Genomic DNA, 26,141 nt, shown 5'->3' on the forward strand with positions numbered 1-26,141 from the left:
AAAGAATCTTAAAATCGAGTCTGACTCGCACAGGCAGCCATTGCAGACTTTAAAATAGGTGTAATATTAACCCTTTCTGGTCTTTGTCAACAGACGAGCCGCTGAATTTTCTAATAACTGTAATCGATCTAATTTTTTGTTAAAAGTAGAGCATCACAATAGTCTACAGTTTCATAGTTAGTCTCTCTCTCTCGTTCAGTAGCGATATTTAAAACTTCGGTTTTGTTTATATATAAACATGAATTAGATAAACAGATTTATTTAGATAAACAGAACATTAAGAGTTAAAATAAAATGTTCCTTATCATGAAATGTTACAGTTGAGAAGCAGTTACATTAGAAAGTCTTTTCTAAATGTTTTTCATTAAACACGTTTATCTGGAAACATGTTGCTTTGATACATTTTCACCTTCTAAATCAGAAACGGTCCAACAGAGTCAGAGGGTACAGACTTCATGCTTTCACATAAGAGCCAGGCTTTATCAGACTATGGAAAAACACTCAGAAGCATATATACATTTAGGTTTGATATCAGACATATACTCCTTCAGTAGAAAATGAGGCTTATTTTATTTGTGAATGAAGAATTTTGCCAAATCATTATCAAGTTTATCATAAATAAATAAAATATTTTCACCTCATTTCTCCCATAACAAATGAAGGTAGTTAAGGATATGATAAATTGTAGATTTTGCTGGTGTGAGAACAAAATAAATGTCGAAGTTTCTGAATATTCATCACCGAAAACAGTTTGGGTTAAGGACATCTTTTATTAACCCTTTGGAGTTTTGGGCCATCTTGAATACTTTTCATTCTGAAAAGTAAATGTTAAATGTTTAGTCAAAAAGTCCAAAACGACTTAATGGTCAATGTCAACATACACACAAGACAGACACTTAAATGTTTCTAACAGTCCCACTTCACTTTGACCTGGATCCACATTGAGCCAACATAAAATCTGATTTGGAAAATGTCATTTTGTTTCAAGATAACACCCATGCTGAATGAATAATTTTAAATGCTGGTTTCAAATATAATATAGAAGCAGTAAAATGAGAACATCTAGTTCTATATTTTTATACTAAATATTTTACTTGTTCCATCATCAAACAAAAACTGGCCTCATGGACTTTCAAGTGAGAACTTTAGAGGGAAGCTGACGGCAGGAAACACTGCTGAAGGTTTTACATTATTATGTAATTAAGTAATGCACAGCCCACTTTACCGGACTCCCGAGGGTTAATTAGTCTCATGTTTAAAATTCAGAATCTGCTGCAACTTTATAACTGAAGTCAAAGAGGATATAAGGTTTAAATTAAAGAACAGAATCAGTTTATAGTAGATCTGCTCCTTTAAACAGAAGCTACAGTCTCTGAACTTCTTATTAAACATGGAAGAAAATGTATCTGCTTTTAGGAAGAAAAAAAAAAATTATATATCATAAACGACAAATATTCACTTAAGATATTTTACCTCTTTATTCAACAATAAATCATCATGAGCAGGAAATAATCAGATTTATTTCAGTTCTGCTGCAGCGAAGAAATCAGAACAAAATGTTGAAACATGATTTTAATATTCAGAGTTAACCCTTGTTCGTCCTCCCGTTGACTACGCACCCATGGTCCTCAGGGGTTTAAAAAAAAAAAAAAAAATGACACAAGACTGGTTTAAGGACATGTAGAAAGAAATAAAAAAAAATTCTCCACCTTTTTAAGGCAACTCAAGACCAACATGATTTTTTCATTATGTCAATTTAAGTCAAATATACAAAATTATGCCTCATTTCAAGGGAAAAAAAAAAAAGTAATAAAACCCAAATAATTGTTTCAATAGTTAGAGTGAAATAATTTGGGTAATACATACCCACGAAAAACTAACTTTCAATGGGTGTGGTTTTTATTTTACTTTTGCTGACATCCAAAAATAATCAATGCTTTCAAAACATAGGTTTTACTAAAATTTGACATAACCTACTCTGTGCATTCCCATCAAGAAATTATTTTACAATAACTATTGAAAAATGATTCATGTTTTATTACTTTCTCTTGAAATGAGGCCTAATTTTGAATAATTTACCAAAATTGACCAGTAATGAAAAAAATATGAAAATGATATATCAATTTGTTGGTCTCAAGTGGCCTTCAAAAGGTGAAAAAAAAAAAAAAAAAGAAGTTCTCATCTCTAAAGGATGCAGAGGGGCACATATGCTGAAAATATCAAGCAATTCTATGAAAGTTAACCTTTATTTATGGTATGATGAAAATGATTTGGGTCAAAAAGGAGCCCAGGACCACAGGAGGATTAATCAGCATGAAAACATTCAGTAAAGCAGTAACAAACTTAAAATTTTGCTTAATATTAACAAATATTAAATTATGAAACAGAAGGGACGTTTACCTGAAGAGAGACAGACAGCGTCCTGCTGGAGACAGAGAGACAGACAGGGACCTTATTTTATTTAAAAAGTAACAGAAACTTAAAGTTGTGAATGAATGAGTCGAGCAGGAAGTGGCGTGCTGGTCATGTGACCTGGGATCAGATAAACGCTTCGGTCGGTCTTTGTCAAAGCACCGCTCTGAGAACTTGCTGGTGAGGGCGGAGCTACAATTCGGCCTTTTGTTTACATCATCTCCCTGACCCCGCCCACTCTGATGTCACACAGGTGACGTCTGTTCAGGTGTGATGTCACTCACCTGTCGGTCGGTGTGTGGCCTCACTGATGGCATCAGAAGTCTGTCAGTCAGTCAGTGGGCGGAGCCTCACCTGCAGACAGGTGACAGACCGATTAACCCCTGCAGCTGAAGCCCGTCTGCTGGAGTTCACATGCAGACAAGTGACCAGAAATAACAGATTATTAATGATGCATGAACAGAAAAATGCCCTCAATGCTTCAGCACTGGCCTGGTCCAGGTCTACTCCAGGTCCAGGTGTCTGCAGTCTGGGTCAGAATACGCTTCAGGTGGGTTTTGTCACGACCCCCCCTCTGTGAACAGACTGCTGAGGGGGGGCTTCAATCGGCCTTTTGTTTCATCACTTCCAGACTCAAACACCAGGACCACCAGACCTGGATTTCCGACTTCCGAGGTAAATGCGTTTCATTGCTCAACCTCGGAAAACTTGGCCGGCCACAGCAAATAGATGTTTGGATGTCTTTAGAGCATTTAAAAATCACAACATACAGTTAAATGGTAGTGTCCTCTCTGGTTCCAAATATAGGGTGAAATTGTGGTCTGCAAATACTTGAGACAAAAAATATAATTAATCTTATCAATTTCTTGGATATAATAAAAAGAAGTGCAGTATTACACATTAGACTAATGTAGTTTAAATACGGGGAAAACTAATCTTTTTTACACTTTTACTGTGCTTTTTCGTCCCTACTACGCTCACACACCTCTCACGGTGTGTGGCGCCATTTAGCTTTGACATTTTCAACGTATTTCCGAATCGGAATCCCGTGTTTAAGGGCCGTTCTATTGCACTTTTCCGACTTGAAGGTCGGATCTGTCCGAGTTCCGAGTACAATCGAACGCAGCATAACTTTTTAACTGTGATCATTCAGGCCGCTGGGTCCCGCCATGTTTATACACTTTCGCGCCACAGTGACGTAGTTTACAGTCTCTTACCGTTGACGTAGCAGCACCGGGTCCGGATCGTGGTGGAGCCCGCTACGGTCGTCGGATGGTCAGACCCGGCCGCTGCGGCTCTCCGTCCCCGGTCATCGGGCTCTCCTCCCGGATGTGATCCTTTATCTTCTCCTGGAACCAGCTTCAGCTTGAGACTTGGCCGTAGCGCCGCCATGTTGTCTTTATACCAGCCAGCAGCCAATCACAGCCGGGCATTTTTCTTCTTCTGGTGTTCTCTGTCCGGCCGAATACCGCCACCTGCCGGAGCCGCCTGGCGGGGCGTCACCGCCTGTTAATGAAACCATGGTGCTATAAAAACAATAACTGTAAATAATAAGAAAATAAACATGGAGATACAAAGACAAATATATATTTTATAATAGTCACATTTCTTTGTCCATTTATATTTTAAAATATTTACATCTGTTAAAGATTACATCTGTTTATGTTTATAACTGTACAATATATATATATATATATATATGTGTGTGTGTGTGTGTGTGTGTGTGTGTGTTGAAGATGTTGCTCTTTATATGTTGTGTATTTGCTGTCCCTCAGGATCAACATCAGTATTCATTCAGAATGTATTCTATTTTCTGTACATGAAGAAATATTTTCGTATTTAAAAAATGCACAGAAGAAAACAAATAGTTAAGGAAATGTCTGAGTGTTTTTATACTTTTGCTTTGTGATAATAAATAAAAAGTAAAATCAATTCTATAGGATTGTTTGTAAAATAGCAATCGATTTTATTTTTATATTTCATACTTTTAAGTTGATTGCCACTGTATACAGATTTGATTAATTACTTTAATATTTTTTGTATATGTCATACCTTACAGTCTATGAGTTTCTTTTTTATATATATATTTAACTCTATTAAAAACAATTCAATATGTTTATATTTATTGTTTTATTTTATATTGACAATCAAAACCATATAATGTTTTATTTTTTATATATATAAATATAGTATATTTATATGTATTTTCATGATTTTTTTTATAAATATTTAATTTTTATATATTTCATATTTTACAGTTAAACACCAAACGGCCCGTGGTGCTGCCTTCAGGGGCAGCAGCTGAAGTTGGACGTATTGATTTTTAAGTTGGTGAAGTTGAACTCTACATCTGTCTGACAGATACAAATTGTTGGGTTTAACTTTAAGGCTTTCTAATGATTATAGAAAACACCGAACTTTACTCTATGATTCATGAAAACAGTTCACATTCATTAAGATTCGTTTTTCCGACGCTGAGGAGAGACATTGAAGGTATCAGGCGCGTGTGATAACACTACCTGGCCGTTATTTTTAAAATCTAACCGTCAGATTTAATTCAGTTGACTTTCCAGAGTTTAAAGTGAATTAATGAGTGAAACAGCTCCAGAAGCAGAGAGAGCATATGATGGAGGGAGACGAGCTGCTGGAGCCCCTGCGGAGCTTCACGGAGCGGAGCCTGGGGCTGTCGGAGCCGGCCTGGCGGCAGTTCCTGATGGAGGAGGAGAACCAGCTGCTGCTTGGCAGCTTCTTCTCCACGGCGGACTGCTGCGACCTGTTCCTACACCGGGAGCCGCCGGATGGGCTGTCCGCCGGCCTTCACTTCCCCACACAGGTCCGGACTAAAGTGGTCTGTGTCTCCAGGAAGAGCCGCCAAGTTATCACCAAAGAAAACCTCCAAAAACTTTTACTGATTCAAGAAGTTCAGGGAGAGGACGTCATGAGCTTCCTCACCTCCGTTTCTGAGGTCAGCTCACTCATAACTGATAAAGCTAATTAAAGATAACGTTAACTCCTAAAGCTAATAAAAATTAAAGCTAACTGTTAAAGCTAATTACAGTTAAAGCTAACTGCTAAAGCTAATTAAAGATAAAGATAACTGCTAAAGCTATTTAAAGATAAAGCTAACTGCTAAAGCTAACTAAAATTAAAGCTAACTGCTAAAGATAATCAAAGATAAAGATAACTGCTAAAGCTATTTAAAGATAAAGCTAACTGCTAAAGCTAATTAAAGATAAACCTAACTGCTAAAGCTAATTAAAGATAAAGCTAACTACTAATGCTATTTAAAGATACCGCTTACTGCTAAAGCTAACTGTCAGTTAGGCTCATAGACATATATACGTATGTATATATATATATATGTATATATGTCTATGGTTAGGCTAACATGATGAATGGTAAAGCTAACTGTAAGCTAAGCTAAGGTGGTCCTCTCCAGGTGACATGCCCGTTGCTCAGCAACCCAGAGAGCAGCGTCAGCTGGGCGGGGGGCGTGGCCGACGAGGCGCTGAGCTTCATGGAGCGCCAGAAGAACGAAGCGCTGGTGATGTCAGCGCAGACGAAGGGGCAGAGCTTCCTGCCGCCGCCGGACGGTCTCCATGGAGACAAAGGGTAAACGTACTTCTTCTTCTTCTTCTTCTTCTTCTCCTGTGACAGGAAGCTGTCAGACGTGAAGCATCTTTTTCTTCTCCTCCAACAGGAAGCTGTCAGACGTGAAGCTGCTCCACGCCTGTGATTGGACGGTCATAGAGTGGGCGGAGCTAGTGTCAGACTTCCTGCAGCGGGACTCGTCTGCGGCAGCGATGGATGGATCGAAGCCCCTGCCCTCAGAGGAGTTCAACTTCTGGCAGAACCGGCTGAAGAACCTGCTTTTCATCCAGCAGCAGGTTCTTCATTTAATATTTAGTATTTCGTAACAATATAATAACAAAACATTATTAAGAATCAATTTAATCTTCTTGGCGTTAAGTCCTATGGTTAAGTCCCAGTTAGGCAAGAATCCCTGGCTTTTTTATTCTTTTATTTCCTTTTTTCACTCTAACTCTGTCTTTAGATTGAGTTTTTATTACTATTTTAGTTTTTTATTGTTTTTAGCATTTTATTGTTTTCATTGTTTTATTTATTACTATATTCATGTATGATTTTATTGTATTTTAATAACTGTACAGCACTTTTTAAATGTGCTCTATAAATAAACTTTGACTTGACTTGACTAACAATATAAACTTTTAACACTTCAGCTGCTTTCAGTGTTTGTACCTCAGTTGATGTTTACAGCTGTCTGATGTCACAGGTTCATGCTCAGAGACTTTGTGTTGTTCAGCCAGTTGAACATGTATTCTGATCATGATTCTGATGCATTTTAATTGGCCAAGAGACCGAAAATAGGTGGAAAAAACTACAAATACTACAAAATGACATATCCGCTGTCCCGGCCTTAATGGCAGAATAACAGCGCTCCCGGTTTTAATGGTAGAAATGCGGTAAGGCTTTCCCGGCTTCAATGGGTTAAATACATGAAAATCAGTCTTTTTTGGGTTCATACTCCTCTGATAGTAGCAGCACCAGACTCCATTGAGAAAATCATTGTTTAACAGAAGTGTTCTTGTGTTCTTCAGATCTGACAAAGCATCAATTCAGCAACATGTTGGAGTTCTTTCAGCATCATTTAGATCTGTTTATTCACATTAAATCACAGATAAATCACCTGTTGTTTGTTCAGTTGACGAGCCGCAGAGCTCTGCAAGTGGCGTCCATCGTTGAGAAGACACAGAGCGTCTACTGGTCCACTCTGAGAGACATTTACAGAGACGTCCAAGAAGGTAGAAAGACTCACACAGCACCCCTGACCTTTGTCCCCTGTGACCCCTGACCTTTTTGTCCTCTCTCTGTGTCCCCTCTGTGTCTCAGGGCTGCAGGAGGCGGAGGACGTGACAGTGAACCTGAGTCCTGTCCAGCAGCAGCTGGAGGAACTGCAGCAGCAGGAATACCAGCAGGTACCTGAACACTGAGACTCACCTCTGTGACATCATCACTGTGACATCATCTGTGTCTGTTTGGCAGCTGGGGAGCAGGATGGCTGCGGTGATGGAGGAGGTTCGGCTGCTGTGGATCAGGTCTGAGTTCTACTGTAAACCCTGCAGGGTGGTGGTCCTGCTGCAGGAGGTCTGCAACCTACTCATACACCGGGTACACACACACTCTCTCACACTCACACACACACACTCACAGACATACACACTCACAGACACACGCACACACAGACACACGCACACAAACACACCACTACACTCACAGGCACACACACACTCAAACTCTTCTTCTGCTGCTGCAGAGCAGGACGTTCCTGCGTGGACAGGAAGTGATGCGTGGTCTGGTGACAGAGCCTGGTGCCGTGTTAGATGATGTCACACTGGTGATCTGGACCCTGCAGAAACTCAAAGAGGCCTTCAGTCAGACCAGGACCCAGCTGGAGGCCCAGCAGCAGGTACACACTGACTCACACCATGGTCACATGGGCCCTCATTTATCAAAGGAGCATAGAAACGAGCGCAGATCTGAGCGTATATTTCGTCTTACGACAGGATTCACATGCGATTAATCAAACGATCGTATCTCGCCAATCACATCGTAAGAATGATCGGCTGTTGATAAATGTGGCGGCTCGAAACAAGCATCATTCGAATACAACGCCCTAATATATACCCGATTCAGATGGCTCGCCTCGAGAGTTTACGACACTGAAGGGTGCAATACAGCCAAAAAGAGTATTTTTTCCCCCTAAAGTCAGCTTTATTAGCAATGTGCACCGCTACAAATAACAACAGGAGCGAAATACACATTTTACAGAAATACGCAGCGACGGAGGTTTATGAAATAAAAGTACTTGTAGTTATAAAGTCAAACAAGTTTGGTGAATATTTTACATTTGGATCACAGACTTAAACGTTTTCACAGCTTTTTGGTTGCAACAATGTTTTAAAGTAAGTTATAATTCTAAAAGAAGAGGAATTTCTCAGAGGCAGAAAGTGAAACGCTGACGTCCAACAGCTACAACAGAACAAACTGGTTTTGTTTGGTCAGCAGAGTAGCAGTGGACCATTCAACTCCCGGTGAGGTTGGAATAGCCTATTTAATTTATACATTGTGATATATAAAGCCTAATAGAATATATAATATGCAAATATTATTATTATTATGATGGTGAGATATTATTTATAATACACTCATATTTATATTATTCACTTCTTTACATTTAATAATAATTCTGTCCCAGTCAGAGGAGTGTGTGGCAGCGCTGATTGGAAATGTTTCTCTTCGGCAAAATGGGGAAAAAAGTAAAAAATAAGGAATAAAAGTCATGAAATAAAAGTGGAAGTCACGAAAAATAGTCAAAATGAGAAAAAAAAAGTCGAAGCCACAAAAAAAGTCAAAATCATAAAAAAGTCAAAATGAGAGAAAAAGTCAAAATTTGTAAAAAAAAAAAAAAAACGAAGTCATGAAAAAAAGTGGAAGTCACAAAGCAGTCAAAATGAGAAGAAAAGAAAAAGTCTTTTAAGTCAATAATTTGAAAACCGTTTGCCGAAACCCTTAGAAAAGTCACAGCACACTTGTCATGGCCGAGCCGGTCGATTTGATATCTTTTTAGTGTATGTGTGACCAAAACTCTGGGAGAAGTTAGTTGACCAAAAAAACCATGGAAGAATAAGAATAAGCCTGCCGTCTTTTTCAAGCACACTCAATAATAATAACAATAATAATTATAACAGTGATAATAATAATAGCAATAATAATAATTTAATAATAATATAATACCATCTTTTATAAAGAGCACTGAGCTATTTTTGTTTGTCCTGCAGGACGGAGACACACACAGCTGCTGGGACTTCCCTTCACACCTGGTCTTCATCCACCTGGACAAGTTCCTGCAGCGCCTTCAGAGCATCCAGGTACACAAACACACACACACACACACACATACACACACACACTCTCACAAACACACTCATACACACACAAACACTCACACACACACACACACACACACACACACACAGTCTGATATGAGCCTCTCCTCTGGTCTCGGTCCCAGGAGGTGTTCAGGGTCGGTCTGCAGATGTCCCAGTTGTCCCCGGCGGTCCTGTCCGGGGTGTCAGGGGGCATGTGGACTGATGTGGTTCAGCAGGTGTATCAGGACTTCGTGTGTCACGTGACGGTTCTGTCTGACTGCCCCTGTGACCCCACCGACCCCGATGATCAGGTGACGGTCAGCTGATGTGAGCTTCCTGTTTGACTGTGAGCCGTGTGTGACTCCTCCTCTTCCTGTCAGACCTTCCAGCTGCACCATGACCAGTTCCAGGCTCAGGTGTCCGATCTGGATCGGAGGCTGGTGTCGGTCCTCAGCAGGGCGTTGGAGGCCTGCAGCGTGTCGTCCTCTGCAGCAAAGGTACCAGATCTGGACAGCACTAATGACTCACTGACACGGTGCTGTGGAGAAATGTCTGATGTGTTCTCCTGTTGCAGCTGGTGAAGATGTTCAGGTTTGTCCTGGAGCGTCCTCTGATCCTGGACCAGCTGCGTCCTCACCTGGTCCGGCTGGGGCAGATGGTCCTGGAGGAGGTGGATCAGACGGAGCTGCTGTTCCACAGTGAGAGAGAGAAGTCACACACACTCAGCAGGTTCACTCCCACCGCTGCAACCAGACTCTGCTGGACTCAGCAGCTCCGCCTCAGAGCTGAAGACACTCTCAACCACTACAGGACCATCCAACACCTGTAAGACCACATCACACCGCAACCAGATACTCTGGACATGGCAGGCAGCCAGGGCCCTGGACTGGACTCACCTGGCCTTTTACAACAGTCTGTGTGGTGTTTCAGGGACCTGGACCCAGGTGAGTCCCAGCTGGTTCTGCAGAGGGTCCAGCAGATCGTGGACCTCCTGCAGGACTTTAGAGACGGGCTGAGGTCAGACTGGAGCTCACAGCTGGACTCAGACTGTGGATTCATCCTGGACCAGCCTCTGATTCAACACGACCAGCAAGGCATGCTGGGAGTCAGCTGCAGCCGCCAGGTGAGTCATTCACCTTTCTGACAGGAGCTTGTGTGATTGGCTGAGACTGAACTCTGCTGGTGACCTCACCACACACCTGGAACACTTCAAACCTCAATCTGACAGCAGGAAGTCAGTTATTCACATGGTGTGTGTGTGTGCGTGTGTCTCTGTGTGTGCGTGTGTCTGTGTGTGTGTGTGTGTGTGTGTGTGTGTGTGTGTGTGTGTGTATGTGTGTGTGTGCCTGTGTGTGCCTGTGTGTGTGCAGCTGGAGGCGGCCCTGAGGGAGCTCAGGTGTGTGAGCAGGGAGACAGACGTAGAGCTCCGCCCCCACGCCAGTCGCCTCTTCGCCTGCAGAGATGACATCACACGGAGCTACCTGAGCCTGAGTCACATGGTGTCCTGCTACAACCAGGTAGGCTGTCACACGGTCTGATCCAGGTGAGGCTGCAGGTCAGGTGACACTGTGCTCCTCCTCCAGGTGGTGAGTGGGGTCCTGCAGGTTGAGCTGCCTCTGATCCAGGACCAGCTACAGGACCTGAACCGGACCATGTCAGAGCTGCAGAGGAACACCTGGAGCTGTGCAGGTAACGTTAGTCCCAGCTGACAGGAGTTAGCTTCAGACTAGCAGCGCCAAGTATAGATCTGTCTCCTGCTCTACTCCAACCACTTAAAACATCAACATCAGTTCAAGTGTTGGTTATGTTTGTTTATATTAGACAGATCTTTCTGTTACCTGTAAAGTCTTCAGAGACATGATGTTCCTCTTAGAACGGTTGTGAAATATTATTTCCAGCTCAGATTTGGTTATTTTTCCTGATGTGTGTTTCTCTCAGATCTGATGAAACTGTGTTTGTGTTCTGTCAGTTATAATTATTGTTTCTGTCAGTGCAGTCTGGTGTCTTGTAGAAAGCCCAGAGGACATTCTAAACACTCTTTATTTATTTAGTCAGTTTTTAATGTTTCACACACATTTTCATCTGCTCTTTTAAAATGACACGCTAGGAAACAACCGGAGACATGTGACGTCCCCCAGTAACCAGGTCACTGTGTGTGTGTGTGTGTGTGTGTGTGTGTGTGTGTGTGTGTGTGTGTGTGTCTCTGCGTGTGTGTGTTTCTGTCTGTGTGTGTCCAGGTGTGCAGCAGCTGGTGGAGCAGCAGAAACAGGCAGTGTTGATGCTCCACTCCACAGTGAGCGAGGCCAGAGCCAACATGGATGCCATGACTCACATCATACAGGTCAGTCTGTGACCTCTTACCTCTGCTCACCTGAGCAGCTCAGTCTGGACCGTGACGTGTCACATCGCGAATACAAACATGTCCTATGAACATCTGAACTCATCTGCAGGGCTGGGCGGAGCTTCACCTGCTGCGGCGCTCAGGTGACTCCCTGCTGGAGGGTGGAGCTACAGAGCAGAGCTACGGACCAATCAGAGAGCAGGGACAGGAGCTGCTCAGGTTAACTCAGGTAGGTCTCACCTGAGGAGGAGAGGACAGGAGGAGGGACAGGTGAGGATGTGGTGCTGTGTCCTCAGGTGAACAGGACTGTATACGGCGTGGAGGACTCCTCTGAGTCCTGGATCAGGTACCTGGACCACATCGACGACAGAGTCCAGAACGGACTGTTTCAGCTGCTGCTCAGAACTCTGCACTTCCTGTCTGACAACATGAACCCACAGGTACACACAGGTATCCACACAGGTACACACACAGTTTTTTTCATTTCATTTTCATTTATCCTTTATTTATTTTCTCGAGGAATCATTAAGGGCAACCCCTCATTTGCAATGATGTCGAGAGTACAGAGAAAACACAAAACAGAGTACAGAGAAAACATTAAACGGTGCAGACAAAACACATGCAAAAACATTAAAAACAGTTGCAGTAAAAGGCAGAGTTATTGGTTATCATAGATTTAAACTGGCCCATAGTTATAAATGTGTTGAGTTTGAGTGAATGTTGTAAGATGTTCCAGGTAGATGCAGCAAAAAAAGTGAAAAGCAGTTTTTCCAAATTCAGTATTAGTCCGGGGAACATTGAGCATTGGACGTGTTGAATAATTACTACGTGAACAGTTTAATAAAATGCTGAGGTATGGTGGCATGTCGCCTATCAAGACTTTATAAATGAAGAGTAACCAGGTACACACACAGGTACACACGCAGGTACACACAGGTACACCTGTGACCATGAGACCCCATCAGCTTTGATGCAACATCTCTGAGCTGCCTCTGGTGTGTGTGTGTGTGTGTGTGTGTGTCTGTCTGTCTGTGGTTGTGTGTCTGTCTGTCTGTCTGTCTGTGGTTGTGTGTGTGTGGTTGTCTGTGTGTGTGTAGAGCTGCAGTGGTGTGTTTCTGGGGATCCGTCTGCAGCTGCAGGAAACAGGAAGTGAGTTTGAGCCGTCAGTGAGCGTCGGGCTCTCTGACCTGCTGAAGAACGTCATCAGTGGCATTTACGGCGCCGCCAGCCTGCTGCCCAGGATCTCTGTGGTTCATCACAGCAACTACCAGGTACCTCTGACATCACAGCACAGAGTATAAATCAAGTATCGTGTAACAGTATATCATCAAGTTTACATTTTTAACTTGTATTCATTATATAATGATATATAATATATATACATACTATATATACAGTATATAATATATATACTGTATATATAATATATCTATACTATGTGTATATATTAGGGCAGGGACTCGGTTAAAAAAATAATCTAATTAATTAGAGGCTTTGTAATTAATTAATCGAAATTAATCGAATTTTAATCGCATATAAATATTTGACCTGAGAACAGTGAGAAGTAATTTTTTTCCACATGGATTTTTAGTACACCATTGAATAATGACTGAATACATAAGCTTAAGCAACAAAAATATTGTTTATTTTTGTTCAAGTCCAACAGACCAGTGCAATTTTTTCCATTAAGTGTAGCAATAGCATATTTAGAAATATAGTACATTTCATAAATCCAGGTAGCCTATAGGTAGGTAGACCTTCTGTAAACTATAATACTTTGGTTTTTTAAGTAAAACACAATACTTTCAAGTACATTCAGAACATTGGAAACCCTGACTATTAGAAAACATCTCTCTGTTGCTTCAGAGGCCATAGCAGACTTTGTTGATTTACCAACATATAGCAGCTAGCGTGGACGCTAGCTGCTATATGTTTAGCATTGAGGTGATACTTGAGGCTGGATGTGCTGCGGTGATATGTGAATTCCTTGTTGCATAGCAACACAACCATGCTCTTATCGACGCTTCCATCCGTTAGTTTTTTGTAACTAAATTTCCCATCCACGGGGCCAACCAAAGCGTCTCATCAGCTTCTTCCTTCATGTTCACTGTCGTTTGTTGTTGTCTGAACTCATGAACGCTAGTTGGTGCTCCAGTATAATCGGTCCCCCTGAAAGGAAAGGAAACTGGGGGACACGCCGGACAAAAGCACCACATTTTTTCCACATGCTCTCTATCACCATGGGTTTCAATTTTTGTAGGAGCCACTTCATGAAGATTGTGGATCGGAGATGGCAGCCATATAAAGTCTATGAGAACCAATATATCTTCCAAGCCACTAAGAAGGTCAATCTTGGTGTCAAAATATACATTTTCTGGGTCAAGGAATCATTCAAAGCTATTGAGAATATCACTAGATGATTATTTAATCAAATAGATATGTTAATTTTCACCCAGACTGGTAGGTAACTCGCTTCAAGTGCTGCAGCAGGGAATCCTGAGTTGAAAATGTTTGGAATCTATGTTCACGGTAGAGTGCGGACAGGGGCGTATTTAGTCATTTGGGGGCTCAAGGCAAACCCAATCATTGGGGCTCTCCACATTCTCATACTGCACTGACAAAAGTTTTATTCTCACCTCAATACCAGGTCTTGAATATGGGCAGCAGCAAGTAGCTTTAGCCTGGATATTGTTGTATCTTGTGTTACTAAAAAAAGAAGACAGCACAAAAGATAACAAGGTCAATTATGAGAACAAACATTTTAACAGTATCATTTTATCAAATTTACCTTTTCTCTTTTTCTTTCTCTCCTTTTTTCTTTGATCTTTTCTTCATCTCCCTTTCTCTGTCTTCCTCTCCCTTTTCTAATTTTTTCTGCGTTTTTTGTGCATGACAGACTTAAAATCACACTAAAATTTGACCTTCCGAGCCTTTGCCTCAGCAAACCTTGTAATGAGTAGCTTCATATCCAATGACTTTCTGACTTCCTGCTTAATGGAGAGTACTGCAAGGGCTGACAGCCTGTCCTGGGACATAGTTGACCTAAGGTAGGTTTTAATCAGTTTTAGTTTTGAAAAACTTCTCTCACCTGAAGCTACTGTGACAGGAAGAGTGAGAAGAAGTCTGAGAGCGATGCTGAGATTTGGATATATGTCAAGGATACTCTCCTTATATATGTAATCAAGCATCTCAGATGAAGATGATATATGTGTGGGGAATGATCTGACTGCACCCTTGACCTCTAGCTTGAGGTCCTCTGCAACAACATCATCCATCTTCTGCTCAAGTCTGTGAAAGTATTCATCTAGCCTCCCTTCCTTCTCAGTGTTTCTCATTGCATCAGTGGAGAAGAGGAATCCATACAACTTGTAAAATTTTTCCATGTGTGAAAATCTCTCCTTCAATGTGACCAGGGCTATATCTATAAGAGGCAGGAAAAACTCTCTTTTGAATAACTCCAGTGCAGTTGACAGAGCCTGCTCTCTTCCCTCATACTCAAACTGTCGAGGTGTTCTTCTCTGACGCACCTCTGGCCAACTCATCTCCATCTAAAGCTTCTCTGCAATATCCCTGGCGTCTATTTGCGCAGACTCTAATCCCTCATTTTGAAATTCCTCAAGGAAACTCTTTTCATATCATATGACTGGCCTCGGCAGTTGGAAAGATCCAAACCTAGATTTTCTAGGTGCCCTAAAAATGTCTCGCATAAGCCGTTTCCTGCAGAGCACTACTGAAATTTGCTCAGTGTGGCTGATGTGAGCACTCCATTATTACAGCATAATATTCGGCATTCTTGACTTTTTCCACAATTGCATCAATTGTGCACTTTGCAACAAGGGAAATTCATTCATTTTGAATGCTAGGACTGAGGAAAGTCTCACTTTGTTCTTTTGCCTGTATTCTCCTCAGATGCTCCTGCATGACTGGGTCAAACTGAGCTATCAACACAGACAAAACCAAGCTCATGGTTTTCTCTCATTCAAGGGTGGCACCACTGAACACTCCAAATATTGTTACATCAAAAGGAAAACCTATAGAACCCATAATTGATTATGGGCAATGAATATTTTCATTCAGCACTGAGAATTGTAACTGGCTGCAGTCGTCTCTTGCCTTCTTTGAGTGCACGCAGATACACACATTGGCTGACTCTAATTTATAAGGCTCTCTTAGGCCTGATTCCTCCCTATTTGTGCTCTTTATTGCAGAGAAAAAACAGTTGCTATGCCTTACGTTCCTGCACTACTCTTTTATCTGTTCCTCGTGTAAGGACTGAATATGGAAAAAGAGCTTTTAGCTTTGCTGCCCCCTTGACATGGAATACCTTACAGACTGAACTGAAACTGTCTGAATTTCTCCCACTTGGAGCCTTCTGTTCTATCCTCAGGAAGAGACAGCGTGAGACCATTGGCCAGTGCTTGTGTTTTTAAATTTTAAATTGTTGTTTGTTATAGTTCCCGCCCTTTTTATTGTAAAACACTTTTGCACCTTGAAAACTGTATGTTTTAATGTCTACTGTCACCTTTACATTACATTACATGTCATTTAGCAGACGCTTTTGTCCAAAGCGACTTACAATAAGTGCATTCAACCTGATGGTACTAGACATAGACCATAGGAATCAAGTAAGTGCACCTCCCTGTAATTGTTTTTATGATGTGTGATGCTGACCTCTTGGCCAGGCCACTCTTGTGAAACAGATCCTGATCTCAATGGGTTTTCATCTGGTTAAATAAAGGTTATAATAATAATCAATTCCACTTGTCCCAGGAAGTTTCCATTGCCAGCCTCAAACAACTGCTCTGCAAGATGGCTCACAATTACAATTAATCTTGTCAAGACCTCTCTCCAGCAGTTTACTTCACGAGTAAGTAGATTTTGATTCACCTGATCTATGGCTGTTTTTGTTTGTGGCTTCTGTGTTAGATTGCGCCACTTTTCCATGTTAGCAATGTGTTCAGCAGACTTCTCGTGTTGTCTAAGGATAACTGAACGGTTTTTCCGGTTACTAAACCCATTCCCACTTAAATGAGTGCTCTTGTCTTTGTTACCAAACAGATGACAACAAAAGCAGATAACACGGCCCTTATTTTCACTATACACCAGCCAGGACCTGCTTATCTTTTCTCCATCCCTCACGTGCATATAGTAGTAATTGTTAGTAAATCTGCGACCCTCTTGATTTCTTGGAAATATTCTGTCCTTGATCTGAACAGGACCTTTCTGCACTATTGAGCAGCGCTCATTGTCTGACAGCTGTTTTGGCAAGAGTGCAGGATCATCTTCAAGTGGGGAACATTGATCAATGTGACTACTATACTGCTGAGTGAGTGATGGAGTCTGACTATCCAACTTCTCATCATCCTCAGAGCTAAACTGGCTTTCCCCCTGGTAACAACATTACTAAATGCATTTCTACAAGTGCTGTATTTTAGTTACATTTTGACAACAGGTGAGTAAATAATTTAGGCCACTTTGTCCTTTTGAAATCTGTTACAATTATCAGCTTAAGTTACTAGTAGTTAGATAACCGTTTTTATATGTCCCCCTGCCCAGTGAATAATATTTATCACCAAACAAAGATTTTGAATGAATTAATAAGTGTGAATTTGAGAAGATTCTCCTATTTCCTGAGCTAGATAAAGTCCTTAAAATCTTTCTTGAGGATTATTATCTAACAAGTGAATCATTTCAACGCTTTTACTGTAATTGATAAGGAAATGAATCAGCATTTAATGTAGTTTACCATTTAGACCGCTTTAACCCTTCTGCTGTCCTAACTTTCTGTATACATCACCTGACATAGGGTTAAAAAATGACCCAGGTTCACTAAAACCCTAAACCCAAATCTGTCTTGGATGAAGAAACAACCTGTCATTCATCACAAACTTTGTGAATATCGAGGTTTTCGCTCTTTACAGTGCAGAAAAACTGTTTAATCAGTGGAATCCACTTGTTTTTATTAAAAACACAACATTATTGGTTTACATTTACATTTACATTTAGTCATTTAGCAGACGCTTTTATCCAAAGCGACTTACAGGAAGAGTAAAAGCAAACAATCAAGGTATAGTGCAATATGAGCTATTAGTGCTAGTGACAATCAAACTTTGAGGAGTAGACTTATCATGTGGTCTAGGAGAGAAGATGCTCTCTGAAGAGCTGGGTCTTCAGGAGTTTTTTAAAGGTAGAGAGGGACGCCCCTGCTCTGGTAGGAACTGGTAGTGTGTTCCACCAGCGGGGAACAAGAAGTGCAAAGAGTCTGGATTGCCTTGGACCAACGGGGGGCAGAGCCAGGCGCCGTTCATTGGAAGAGCGCAACGGTCGTGAGGTAGCATATGTCTGAATCAGGGCGTTCAGGTAGGTAGGAGCAGTACCGGAGACAACTTTGTAGGCCAGCATTAGAGATTTGAATTTGATGCGGGATGCAACAGGTAGCCAGTGGAGCTCAATGACCAGCGGAGTGACATGTGACCTTTTTGGCTGGTTGTAGACCAGGCGCGCCGCCGCGTTCTGGATCATCTGAAGCGGTTTTACTGAGCAGGCTGGCAGGCCTGTCAGGAGGGCATTACAGTAGTCAAGTTTTGAGATGACAACAGCCTGTGTCAGGAGTTGAGTGGCATGTTGAGTTAGGTAAGGTCTGATTTTTCTGATGTTGTAAAGTGCAAAGCGGCATGACCGGGTAACTGAGGCGACATGACTGGAAAAGGTGAGTTGGTCATCAATCATCACCCCTAAGTTTCTCACCACCTTGGTGGGTGAAAGACACAGGGAGTCAATCTTGATGTTGATGTTGTGGTGTATTGTGGGTTTAGCAGGGAGGACCAGCAGTTCAGTTTTTGAGAGGTTCAGCTGGAGGTGATGTGCCTTCATCACTGTTTACTGTTATCTTTGTAGTTGTAAATGTAACAAATAATAAGAGTGAAGCTAATAAAGTTCAATTAAATGTATGCATGTTATTCTTTAACATTTTTTTTTCAGAATATGTGCACTGTATATGACCTATATCAATATATGTCCGACCGCTTAGGAACTTTGAATTACATCACATTATGTAAATGCATGGCGAAAAATGAACATAACTATTTGATCAAATAATCATCTAGTGATATTCTCAATAGCTTTGAATGATTCCTTGACCCAGAAAGTGTATATTTTGACACCAAGATTGAGCTTCTAAGTGGCTTGGAAGATATATTGGTTCTCATAGACTTTATATGGCTGCCATCTCCGATCTACAATCTTGATGAAGTGACTCCTACAAAAATTGAAACCTATGGTGAAAGAGAGCATGTGGAAAAAATTTGGTGCTTTTGCCCGGCGTGTCCCTATTCTTCTTAAATCTGGTCCTAAGCCGCTTGACGAAAAGGTCCTCTCAGCAGTTAGAATATATAAAAGATTTACTTGAAATTATAAGGAAAATAAAAACATGTAATGAAAAGTTATGTAGATGCTTGATTATTTTAGAGAGTAAAGACAAGCAAAAAAAATGAATTGAAAAGACAAAAAAATGCAATAGATGCAATAGAACAGCTGTTTCAAATCCTCCTCCTGTAAAACAGTATTGGTTGAGCATTTAAATGTGATGGCTGCATTTGGTGCTGAATTCTTGTGCATTAGTAATTCTTAAGCAGGTGTCAAGTAACCTAACCTGGAACATGTTTCACACACTGCACGTGACTTGGCTGTAGCGCGAATAAAAATCAGTCAAGATTTTTTTTAACTTTAATACATATATTATATATATAGAATATAATATATTAATCTGTGGGTCAGGTGTGTCTGCAGCAGAGTCCCGCTCTCTCTGCGTTGGAACAGGAAGTGATGCGTAGCTTGCAGCAGGTGAGTGAGGAGGCGGAGCTTGTGAGGGTGGGGCTGGACAGGTACGCGTACCTGTGGCAGAGTGACCGGACGGCGGTGATGCAGGAGTTCCTGACGTATGGCCGACAGCTGGGATCTGACGAGCTGGAGGCAGAGGAGGCCCCGCCCACCCTGAAGGACTTCCAGAGAGAGGTGAGACGCACCTATCCAGCTGTGTGTGGGTAAAGACGGGTCAAACCTGTGCTAGGAGATCACTCAGGTTCAGGTTAACAGGAACCTACAGGTGGTTCGGGTGTGTGTGTGTGTTTCAGATGGAGGCACTTCGTAGGCTGAGCACACAGGTGACTCACCTGGATGAGGTCTTGGAGCTGCAGGGCTGGCTGCAGGTGGACCTGAGACCCTTCAGAGACTCTCTGCTGTCAATCATCCAGGACTGGACTCACCTGTACACACAGTACCTGCTGGACTCAGTCAGTCACAGGTACACACACCTGAACACACACATGCTGCTGCAGCTGTGGACCAATCACACGTTACTGATTGGCTGCCAGCAAAACCGATGATCAGGAGGAACTAAATAATATATTCAGTTTAAACTGGAGCCAGCTGACTGTGTGTGTGTGTGTGTGTGTGTGTGTGTGTGTGTGTGTGCAGTCTGCAGCAGGTGACTCAGCGTGCTGATGAAGATGAAGACTCTTCGTCCTCCAGTTTCCCGCTGACAGAAACAATCATCCTGCTGGAGGCTGCAGGAGTCCAGCTGCCTGAACATCTGTCAGCCCAGCTAAAGGTAGTGACATCACTCTGACGTCACTGTGAGGTCAGAGTGAATATCCAGTATTTTGTGCTCTTATTATACATTGTCCTGGTCTGGAAGGAGAGAGCAGCTGTTGTGCAGTGATCAGTAGTTTATTAGTCTGAGGACTCTTAAAGTAAAGTCACTGAATCTCAACAGGAAGTCCAATATGTGACTGTTTGTGTAATAATACACACCTGTGAGCGGTTTGTGTTGTTGTGTAGTAATGTTCATGGTGTTGTTTGTTTGTGTTTCAGTGTTGACGGCCTGCAGCCAGCTGATCACGATTAAAGCTTCCAGATGTTTCACCTCTGTCTGTGTGACTGCTGGCCTTGATAACTTTACACCAAACTTCACCCTCAGAGATCAAATCAAACGTTTTTAAAACCCAGTAAAACTATCAGACATGATTCTGTTTGTGACTCTGTTAAACACGTGGAGTCACTTTTTGTTTTTATGATTCCAACAAACAGGAACATCTCCACTCTAATTACAAAATGTTTTATTCTTAGTAAAATACATTTCTGATTTAAGAGTTTAGCTTCCTGTTGGTGTGAAGCTGGTGGGCGGGGCCTGACCTAAGTGACAGCATCCTATCTTCTTCATGGACTGACAGCTGTCAATCAGATCAGGCCCCACCCACCAGCTGTGTTCTGTTCATAACTAATTTAAAATAAATAAATAATTAAGGGACTCCACCCCTTTAATATTCATATTTCTGAATGTTTATGGTTATTTAAACCAGTCTGGACCTGAGTTGGACTGCAATCAGCACTCCAGTCCTTGAGAGAAGTCCTGGATCCGGTCTGAACCTGAACCTGATGGGACAAGTTCTTCACAGAGACTCAAGAACCACAACAAGATAAATAAATGATTTAATAGAATTTCTTTCTCTTTAAAAGCTCAAATTGACACAAAGACTTTCCATCCAACACACACACATACAGACAGGCCCAGTCTAAAGCCTGGAGCAAATCTGCAGTCTGGATCTGGTCTACAGGCTGAAGCCAGTCCAGTCTAAAGCCTGGAGCAAGTCCAGTCTAAAGTCTGGAGCCGGTCTACAGTCTGGAGCCGTGCCGGTCTACAGTCTGGAGCTGGTCCGGTCTACAGGCTGGAACCAGTCCAGTCTACAGTCTGAAACCAAGCAAGTCTAGAGGCTGTAGCCAGTCAACTGGAGCGTGTCCGGTCTACAGGCTGGAGTCGGGCTACAGGCTGGAGCCGGTCCGGTCTATAGTCTGGAGCCGGACCGGTCTATAGTCTGGAGCCGGACCGGTCTAGAGGCTGGAGCTGGTCCGGTCTACAGTCTGGAGCCGGTCGGCCGGAAGTCCGGTCTGGTCCGACCCTTCAGGACCAGGTAAAGTAAAGAGGCACGATGATGAACCCAACAGAGAAACGTGATTCTAAAAAAAAAAAAATTAAGTCCTTGTTAACACTCGGCGTCTCAATGGCAACAGAGAAACAAAAAACTACCAGCGTCCATTCGGTCTCGCGGGTTCGAGTCCCGGCGGCTCCAAGGTCAGAGGTCACAGACAGCTCTGCCCCTGCCGCTGACATCACTGGACAGAGGCTAGCGGCGGTAGACTCCGAAGGCCACCAGGCTAAGGAAGATGGTGACGCCCACCAGTGAGGCGGTGGCGGGGGCGGTGAAGAACTGGCGGTACTGGATCTGACAGTACCACAGCACGGACAGCATGAGGACCAGCAGCGGGACCATCAGGCTGCCCACGTTCAGCGCCACCTGCACCTGGTCAGCCGGCCGCGGCCCCCCCACCGCCCCCCGCCCCGCGTGCTGAGAGATGTGACAGTGCAGGACGCAGTTATGGACGAGGTTCAGAGACGCCAGAGTCTGGGCATCGTCCTGCAGCAGCTGGCCCTGGTAGATCAGACGCACCTGCTGCTCCTGCCCCGCGAAGTAGGTCCTGCAGAGATCAGAGATCAACAGGGGTCAACAGAGGTCAATAGGGGTCGAACCAGACAAACGGAGCTGAGTGACTCTTACCGTTTGATGTAACCAATGGTGTCCTGAGGTTGGACTTGGGCTGTCCTCTCTGTGTCGTTGAGGAACTTCAGTCTGACCACCATGTTCCTCTGAGAGGAGGACTCCCCCTCCCCTGCCCCCCCTCTGCTCCTCACCCCATCCCCCCCTTCCTCACCTCCCCCGCCCCCCTGCTCTGGCCCCTCCCCCTTGTCTTCCTGGGTGGCGGAGCTGGTGGGCGAGGCTTCTGTCAGAGAGCCGTCACTCACAGAGCTGGATGGTGAGGAGGAGGACTCGGTGGAGGCGGGGGACGTGTCATGGTGGTCGGGGCCAGTCCTCAGCGAGGGGGCGGGGCCTGCGGCAGAGGCGAACAGGTGCTCCGGGGGCTCGGAGGTGCGCGTGGAGATCCAGGCGAGCAGCAGCACGGCGAGCAGCAGCAGAGCCCCAAACAGCAGCGTCACCTCGTCGCCCACGCCTTCGATCAGTGCCATCGCCACGGCAACGCCACTGAGGTCACACAGGGGGCGGGGCTAAAGGCTGACACTCCACCTGTAAACACAGAGCACTGATAGAGCTGATGATGTCACCCACATGATGACATCATCACAGTCAGATAAATGATAAACTACATTTATTTATTGATCGACACATTAAAATATGAAACGTCAGTAGCTGGTTTATAAATAATATATACGAGTATGTATAATACTCGTAATAATAGTAATAATGTAGTAGTAATAATGATATTACAGAGCTGCTGTATATTAATATTATTGGTTTACAATGTAAATGTATCTAACTGATTAATCTAATTTAATAATTTTAATAGTGAAATGTTTTGATGTTTGTAATGTTTGTACTATTATACAGCTTTATTAATATGCATACGTTTTTTAAATATTTATAAATGTTTATAATTGAGCCTATCAACTTCTGATATATGATCATTTTCTTTCTCAAACATAAAATGCTATTTAACAATATTTAATATAGTTATGCATTATACAAACAATGTATTAAACATTCAGCCAATTCTACAAATAACTGAGAAAAAGAATAAACACGAATAAAACAAACATCCAGTTTCAGTCAAGTTCTGACTATTCAAAGACTAAAAAAATAAATAATAAATTAAACACCATTTAAGAATGACGCCACGCAACATTTCCTGCATCATATATTGTCTAAAAACAGTTAAATAACAGCAGAAATCAGATAATATAAACCGTCAGACTCAGATGATGATAAACATGAAGCTAACTGTAACTAACAACCAGCACAAACACATTAATTATAATAATAATAATATAAACCGTCAGACTTGATGATAATAAACATGAAGCTACCTGTCACTGACAACCAACAGAAACAATAATAACAATATAAACCGTCAGACTCAGATGATAATAAACATGAAGCTAACTGCCACTAACAACCAGCACAAACACATTTATTATAATAATAGCGATATAAAGTAGTAGAAGTCTTCCTGCAGTAAAGGATCAGGTTCCAGCTGGTTATCGGTTATCGGTTATTGATCATCAGCTGGTTGATCATCAGACTGATGCTAATTCTGAGCTAACTGCTAACAGCCGACAGGAAGTCTGCTAAGCTACATGCTAACAGTTGTGAGCTCGGTAGTGAGAGGAGAAGCCTGTCTGGAGGCGGTCTGAGCGGCTGGAGGAGAAGAAAGATAAACTTACTGTTCAGATTATAAACTTCATGTCGGTCAGTTAGCTGCTGCAGGCTAATCAGGCTAATCTCTGCTGCCGACACTTCCTGCCCCTGCCCCGTCTTCTTCTGCGCTGCTGACACGTCAGTGACGTAGCAGTGACGCTCTGTTGCCGCCTACCGGCCGCGTCATGAAACTCATCACAGGTCAAAAAACTGCTGAGATGTTTTCGGTCAAAACGTCCTGATGTTTTACTGCAGTAAAAATAAAAATAAAAATGATTAGTGGTGGAATGTAACTAAGTACATGTACTCAAGTACTGTACTTAAGTACAATTTTGAGGTACTTTTACTTTACTTGAATATTTCCATTTTATCCAACTTTATACTTTTCTCCTTCACTACATTTTGAGGCAATTGTTGTACTTTTTAATCCACTATATTTAGCTGCTAGATTTAGTTACTTTTCAGATCAAGATTTAACATAAAACATGAAATATTAAATTTATTTAGTAATTAAACCACATCAAATTATATTAAATAGTTAAAATTAGCCCTACCTAGACAACAGTAAATTAAAGCTTACATAAATGCATCAAAAACATTAATACAATAATATATAAAAAAAAACCATAGTGGGTTCATTCTGCATAACAAGTACTTTCAATTTAAATTTGGAATAATCAGGAAATACTGATTCTTATCAGAATCAGATTCAGGATCACTTTAATAGTCCTCCTTTCATTATAGAGACTCCAGAGCCCAAATATTACAAATAGTAACAAGTATGGGATACAGTAAATAAAAAAATAAAAATTAAGAACTAAAACAAATAAACAATTTGTATACAAAGTATAAACAATATACAACACACAATAAAATATACAGACATTATATCCATATGTTCAGCTCAGACTGACTGAGGGAGGAGGGGTGCAGCTCGCTGAGAGGACCTCCAACTGCTCTGAGGGACGTCCTCTCTGATTCCATCAGAGGGTCCAGCTTCAGCATCCCCGGCTTTCTGATCAGTGTCCTGGGTCTGTTGGAGTCCTGGACCCTGAGCCCACTGCCCCCCACACCACAGCACCAGACTCATGTCAGCATCGCCCTGCAGATGTTGGAGGACCTCAGCCTGCACCCCTGTCCCCTGTGGGCCCCAGTGCTGAAGGATAGTCCCCTGTGGGCCCCTGTTTCTGCTGACCCCTCTGTCTGAGTCAGTGCTGTGGTCTGCTGTCAGGTACTCAACAATCTAGGACCGGAGGGGGACCCAGCAGAACCGGACGGATGGAGGAGAACTCAGACACCATGACCCTCACAGAGTCCACCGGCCGGTCCAGGTGACTGTAGACCTGGTCCTCCTGGATCTGAAAGACCTGACTGTAGACTGAGCTGCTTCAGGACCCAGTCTTTCTAGGTCTTCATGATGTGGGACATCAGAGCCACCGGTTTATAGTCCTGAACGAGGCAGGACGTCTCCCACAGCACAGGGACCCTCTGGAGGAGCAGGACCCTCTGGAGCAGCAGGGACACTCTGGAGGAGCAGGACCCTGTGGAGGACCAGGGACCCTCTGGAGCAGCAGGGATCCTCTGGAGGAGCAGGGACCCCCTGACTCAGGCTGGAGACCAATTTTTTTGAGACACTAAATATAAGGTCTTCTTTAAATGTCAGTCATAATCATTATAATTGGAAGAAATAAATGAAGACATCAAATGTTTCATTCTGTGTGTAATGGATCTATATAATGTTATTTCAACCTTCTTGAAATTAATCACTGACATAAATAAACTTTCTATCATATTCTAATTTATTGAGATGCACCTGTATATCTGCCCTTTTTGCATATTCCCTCAGGAATGTGCAATGTGGAGGAATGTGTGTTTTTGTTATATTCAATCTGTGTTTTATGCTTTGCTAAGTACATTTTAGGCAGCATTTACTTATGGTTATAATGCAGATAATTGCTCTTTTTTATGAATCCCTAACAAGGTCGATCTTTATAGTCGAAGAATTCGTTGTTCTGATTATTCCAAAAGCACATGAACGCAGCATGAATCCTGTCACAGTGTGAACTAAAGATAAAGATTTATCTGTTTTTACTGCTGCTGGTTTTCACATCTCTGATTCCTTTGGTTCTACTGCAGAGAACCGACTCTGAGAACCCAGAACCCGTTCAGAGG

General features: G+C 42.5%; 2 protein-coding genes and 1 long non-coding RNA gene across 7 annotated transcripts; 1 reads left to right on the plus strand and 2 right to left on the minus strand.

The window, feature by feature from the left end:
- Positions 1-1,459: 1,459 nt before the first annotated feature.
- Positions 1,460-3,895, minus strand: LOC131980212 (uncharacterized). Of its 3 annotated transcripts, none has more exons than XR_009395212.1 (3): positions 2,697-3,895; positions 2,401-2,422; positions 1,460-2,184 (listed from the first exon to the last, which is right to left on the minus strand). It is a non-coding gene; the product is annotated as an uncharacterized LOC131980212 (long non-coding RNA). The 3 variants fall into 3 exon arrangements; XR_009395210.1 differs by having other exon boundaries at positions 1,460-2,210; XR_009395211.1 differs by having other exon boundaries at positions 1,460-2,210; positions 2,401-2,425.
- Positions 3,896-5,010: 1,115 nt separating this feature from the next.
- Positions 5,011-21,201, plus strand: LOC131980209 (dynein axonemal heavy chain 17-like). 2 transcript variants are annotated; one of them, XM_059344422.1, is made up of 22 exons: positions 5,012-5,377; positions 5,852-6,024; positions 6,113-6,299; positions 7,136-7,235; positions 7,324-7,409; positions 7,477-7,602; positions 7,748-7,900; positions 9,273-9,362; positions 9,506-9,673; positions 9,743-9,859; positions 9,937-10,187; positions 10,293-10,485; positions 10,733-10,879; positions 10,946-11,051; positions 11,600-11,703; positions 11,813-11,932; positions 12,000-12,143; positions 12,801-12,974; positions 19,480-19,716; positions 19,836-20,005; positions 20,179-20,311; positions 20,575-21,201. In XM_059344422.1, the coding sequence occupies exons 1-22, from the start codon at positions 5,036-5,038 to the stop codon at positions 20,578-20,580; spliced, it is 3,327 nt and encodes a 1,108-aa protein (XP_059200405.1). In that variant the 5' UTR covers positions 5,012-5,035; the 3' UTR covers positions 20,581-21,201. The 2 variants fall into 2 exon arrangements, with proteins under 2 accessions (XP_059200406.1, XP_059200405.1); XM_059344423.1 differs by lacking the exons at positions 19,480-19,716; positions 19,836-20,005; positions 20,179-20,311; positions 20,575-21,201 and adding an exon at positions 15,613-18,097 and having other exon boundaries at positions 5,011-5,377.
- Positions 21,178-24,120, minus strand: tmub1 (transmembrane and ubiquitin-like domain containing 1). 2 transcript variants are annotated; one of them, XM_059344424.1, is made up of 3 exons: positions 23,996-24,120; positions 22,317-22,841; positions 21,178-22,236 (listed from the first exon to the last, which is right to left on the minus strand). In XM_059344424.1, the coding sequence occupies exons 2-3, from the start codon at positions 22,781-22,783 to the stop codon at positions 21,885-21,887; spliced, it is 819 nt and encodes a 272-aa protein (XP_059200407.1). In that variant the 5' UTR covers positions 22,784-22,841; positions 23,996-24,120; the 3' UTR covers positions 21,178-21,884. The 2 variants fall into 2 exon arrangements, with proteins under 2 accessions (XP_059200407.1, XP_059200408.1); XM_059344425.1 differs by having other exon boundaries at positions 22,317-22,857.
- Between the last annotated feature and the right edge of the window lie 2,021 nt (positions 24,121-26,141).

The sequence above is a fragment of the Centropristis striata genome, chromosome 11 (genome assembly GCF_030273125.1).
Source record: "Centropristis striata isolate RG_2023a ecotype Rhode Island chromosome 11, C.striata_1.0, whole genome shotgun sequence".
NCBI lineage: Eukaryota > Metazoa > Chordata > Actinopteri > Perciformes > Serranidae > Centropristis > Centropristis striata.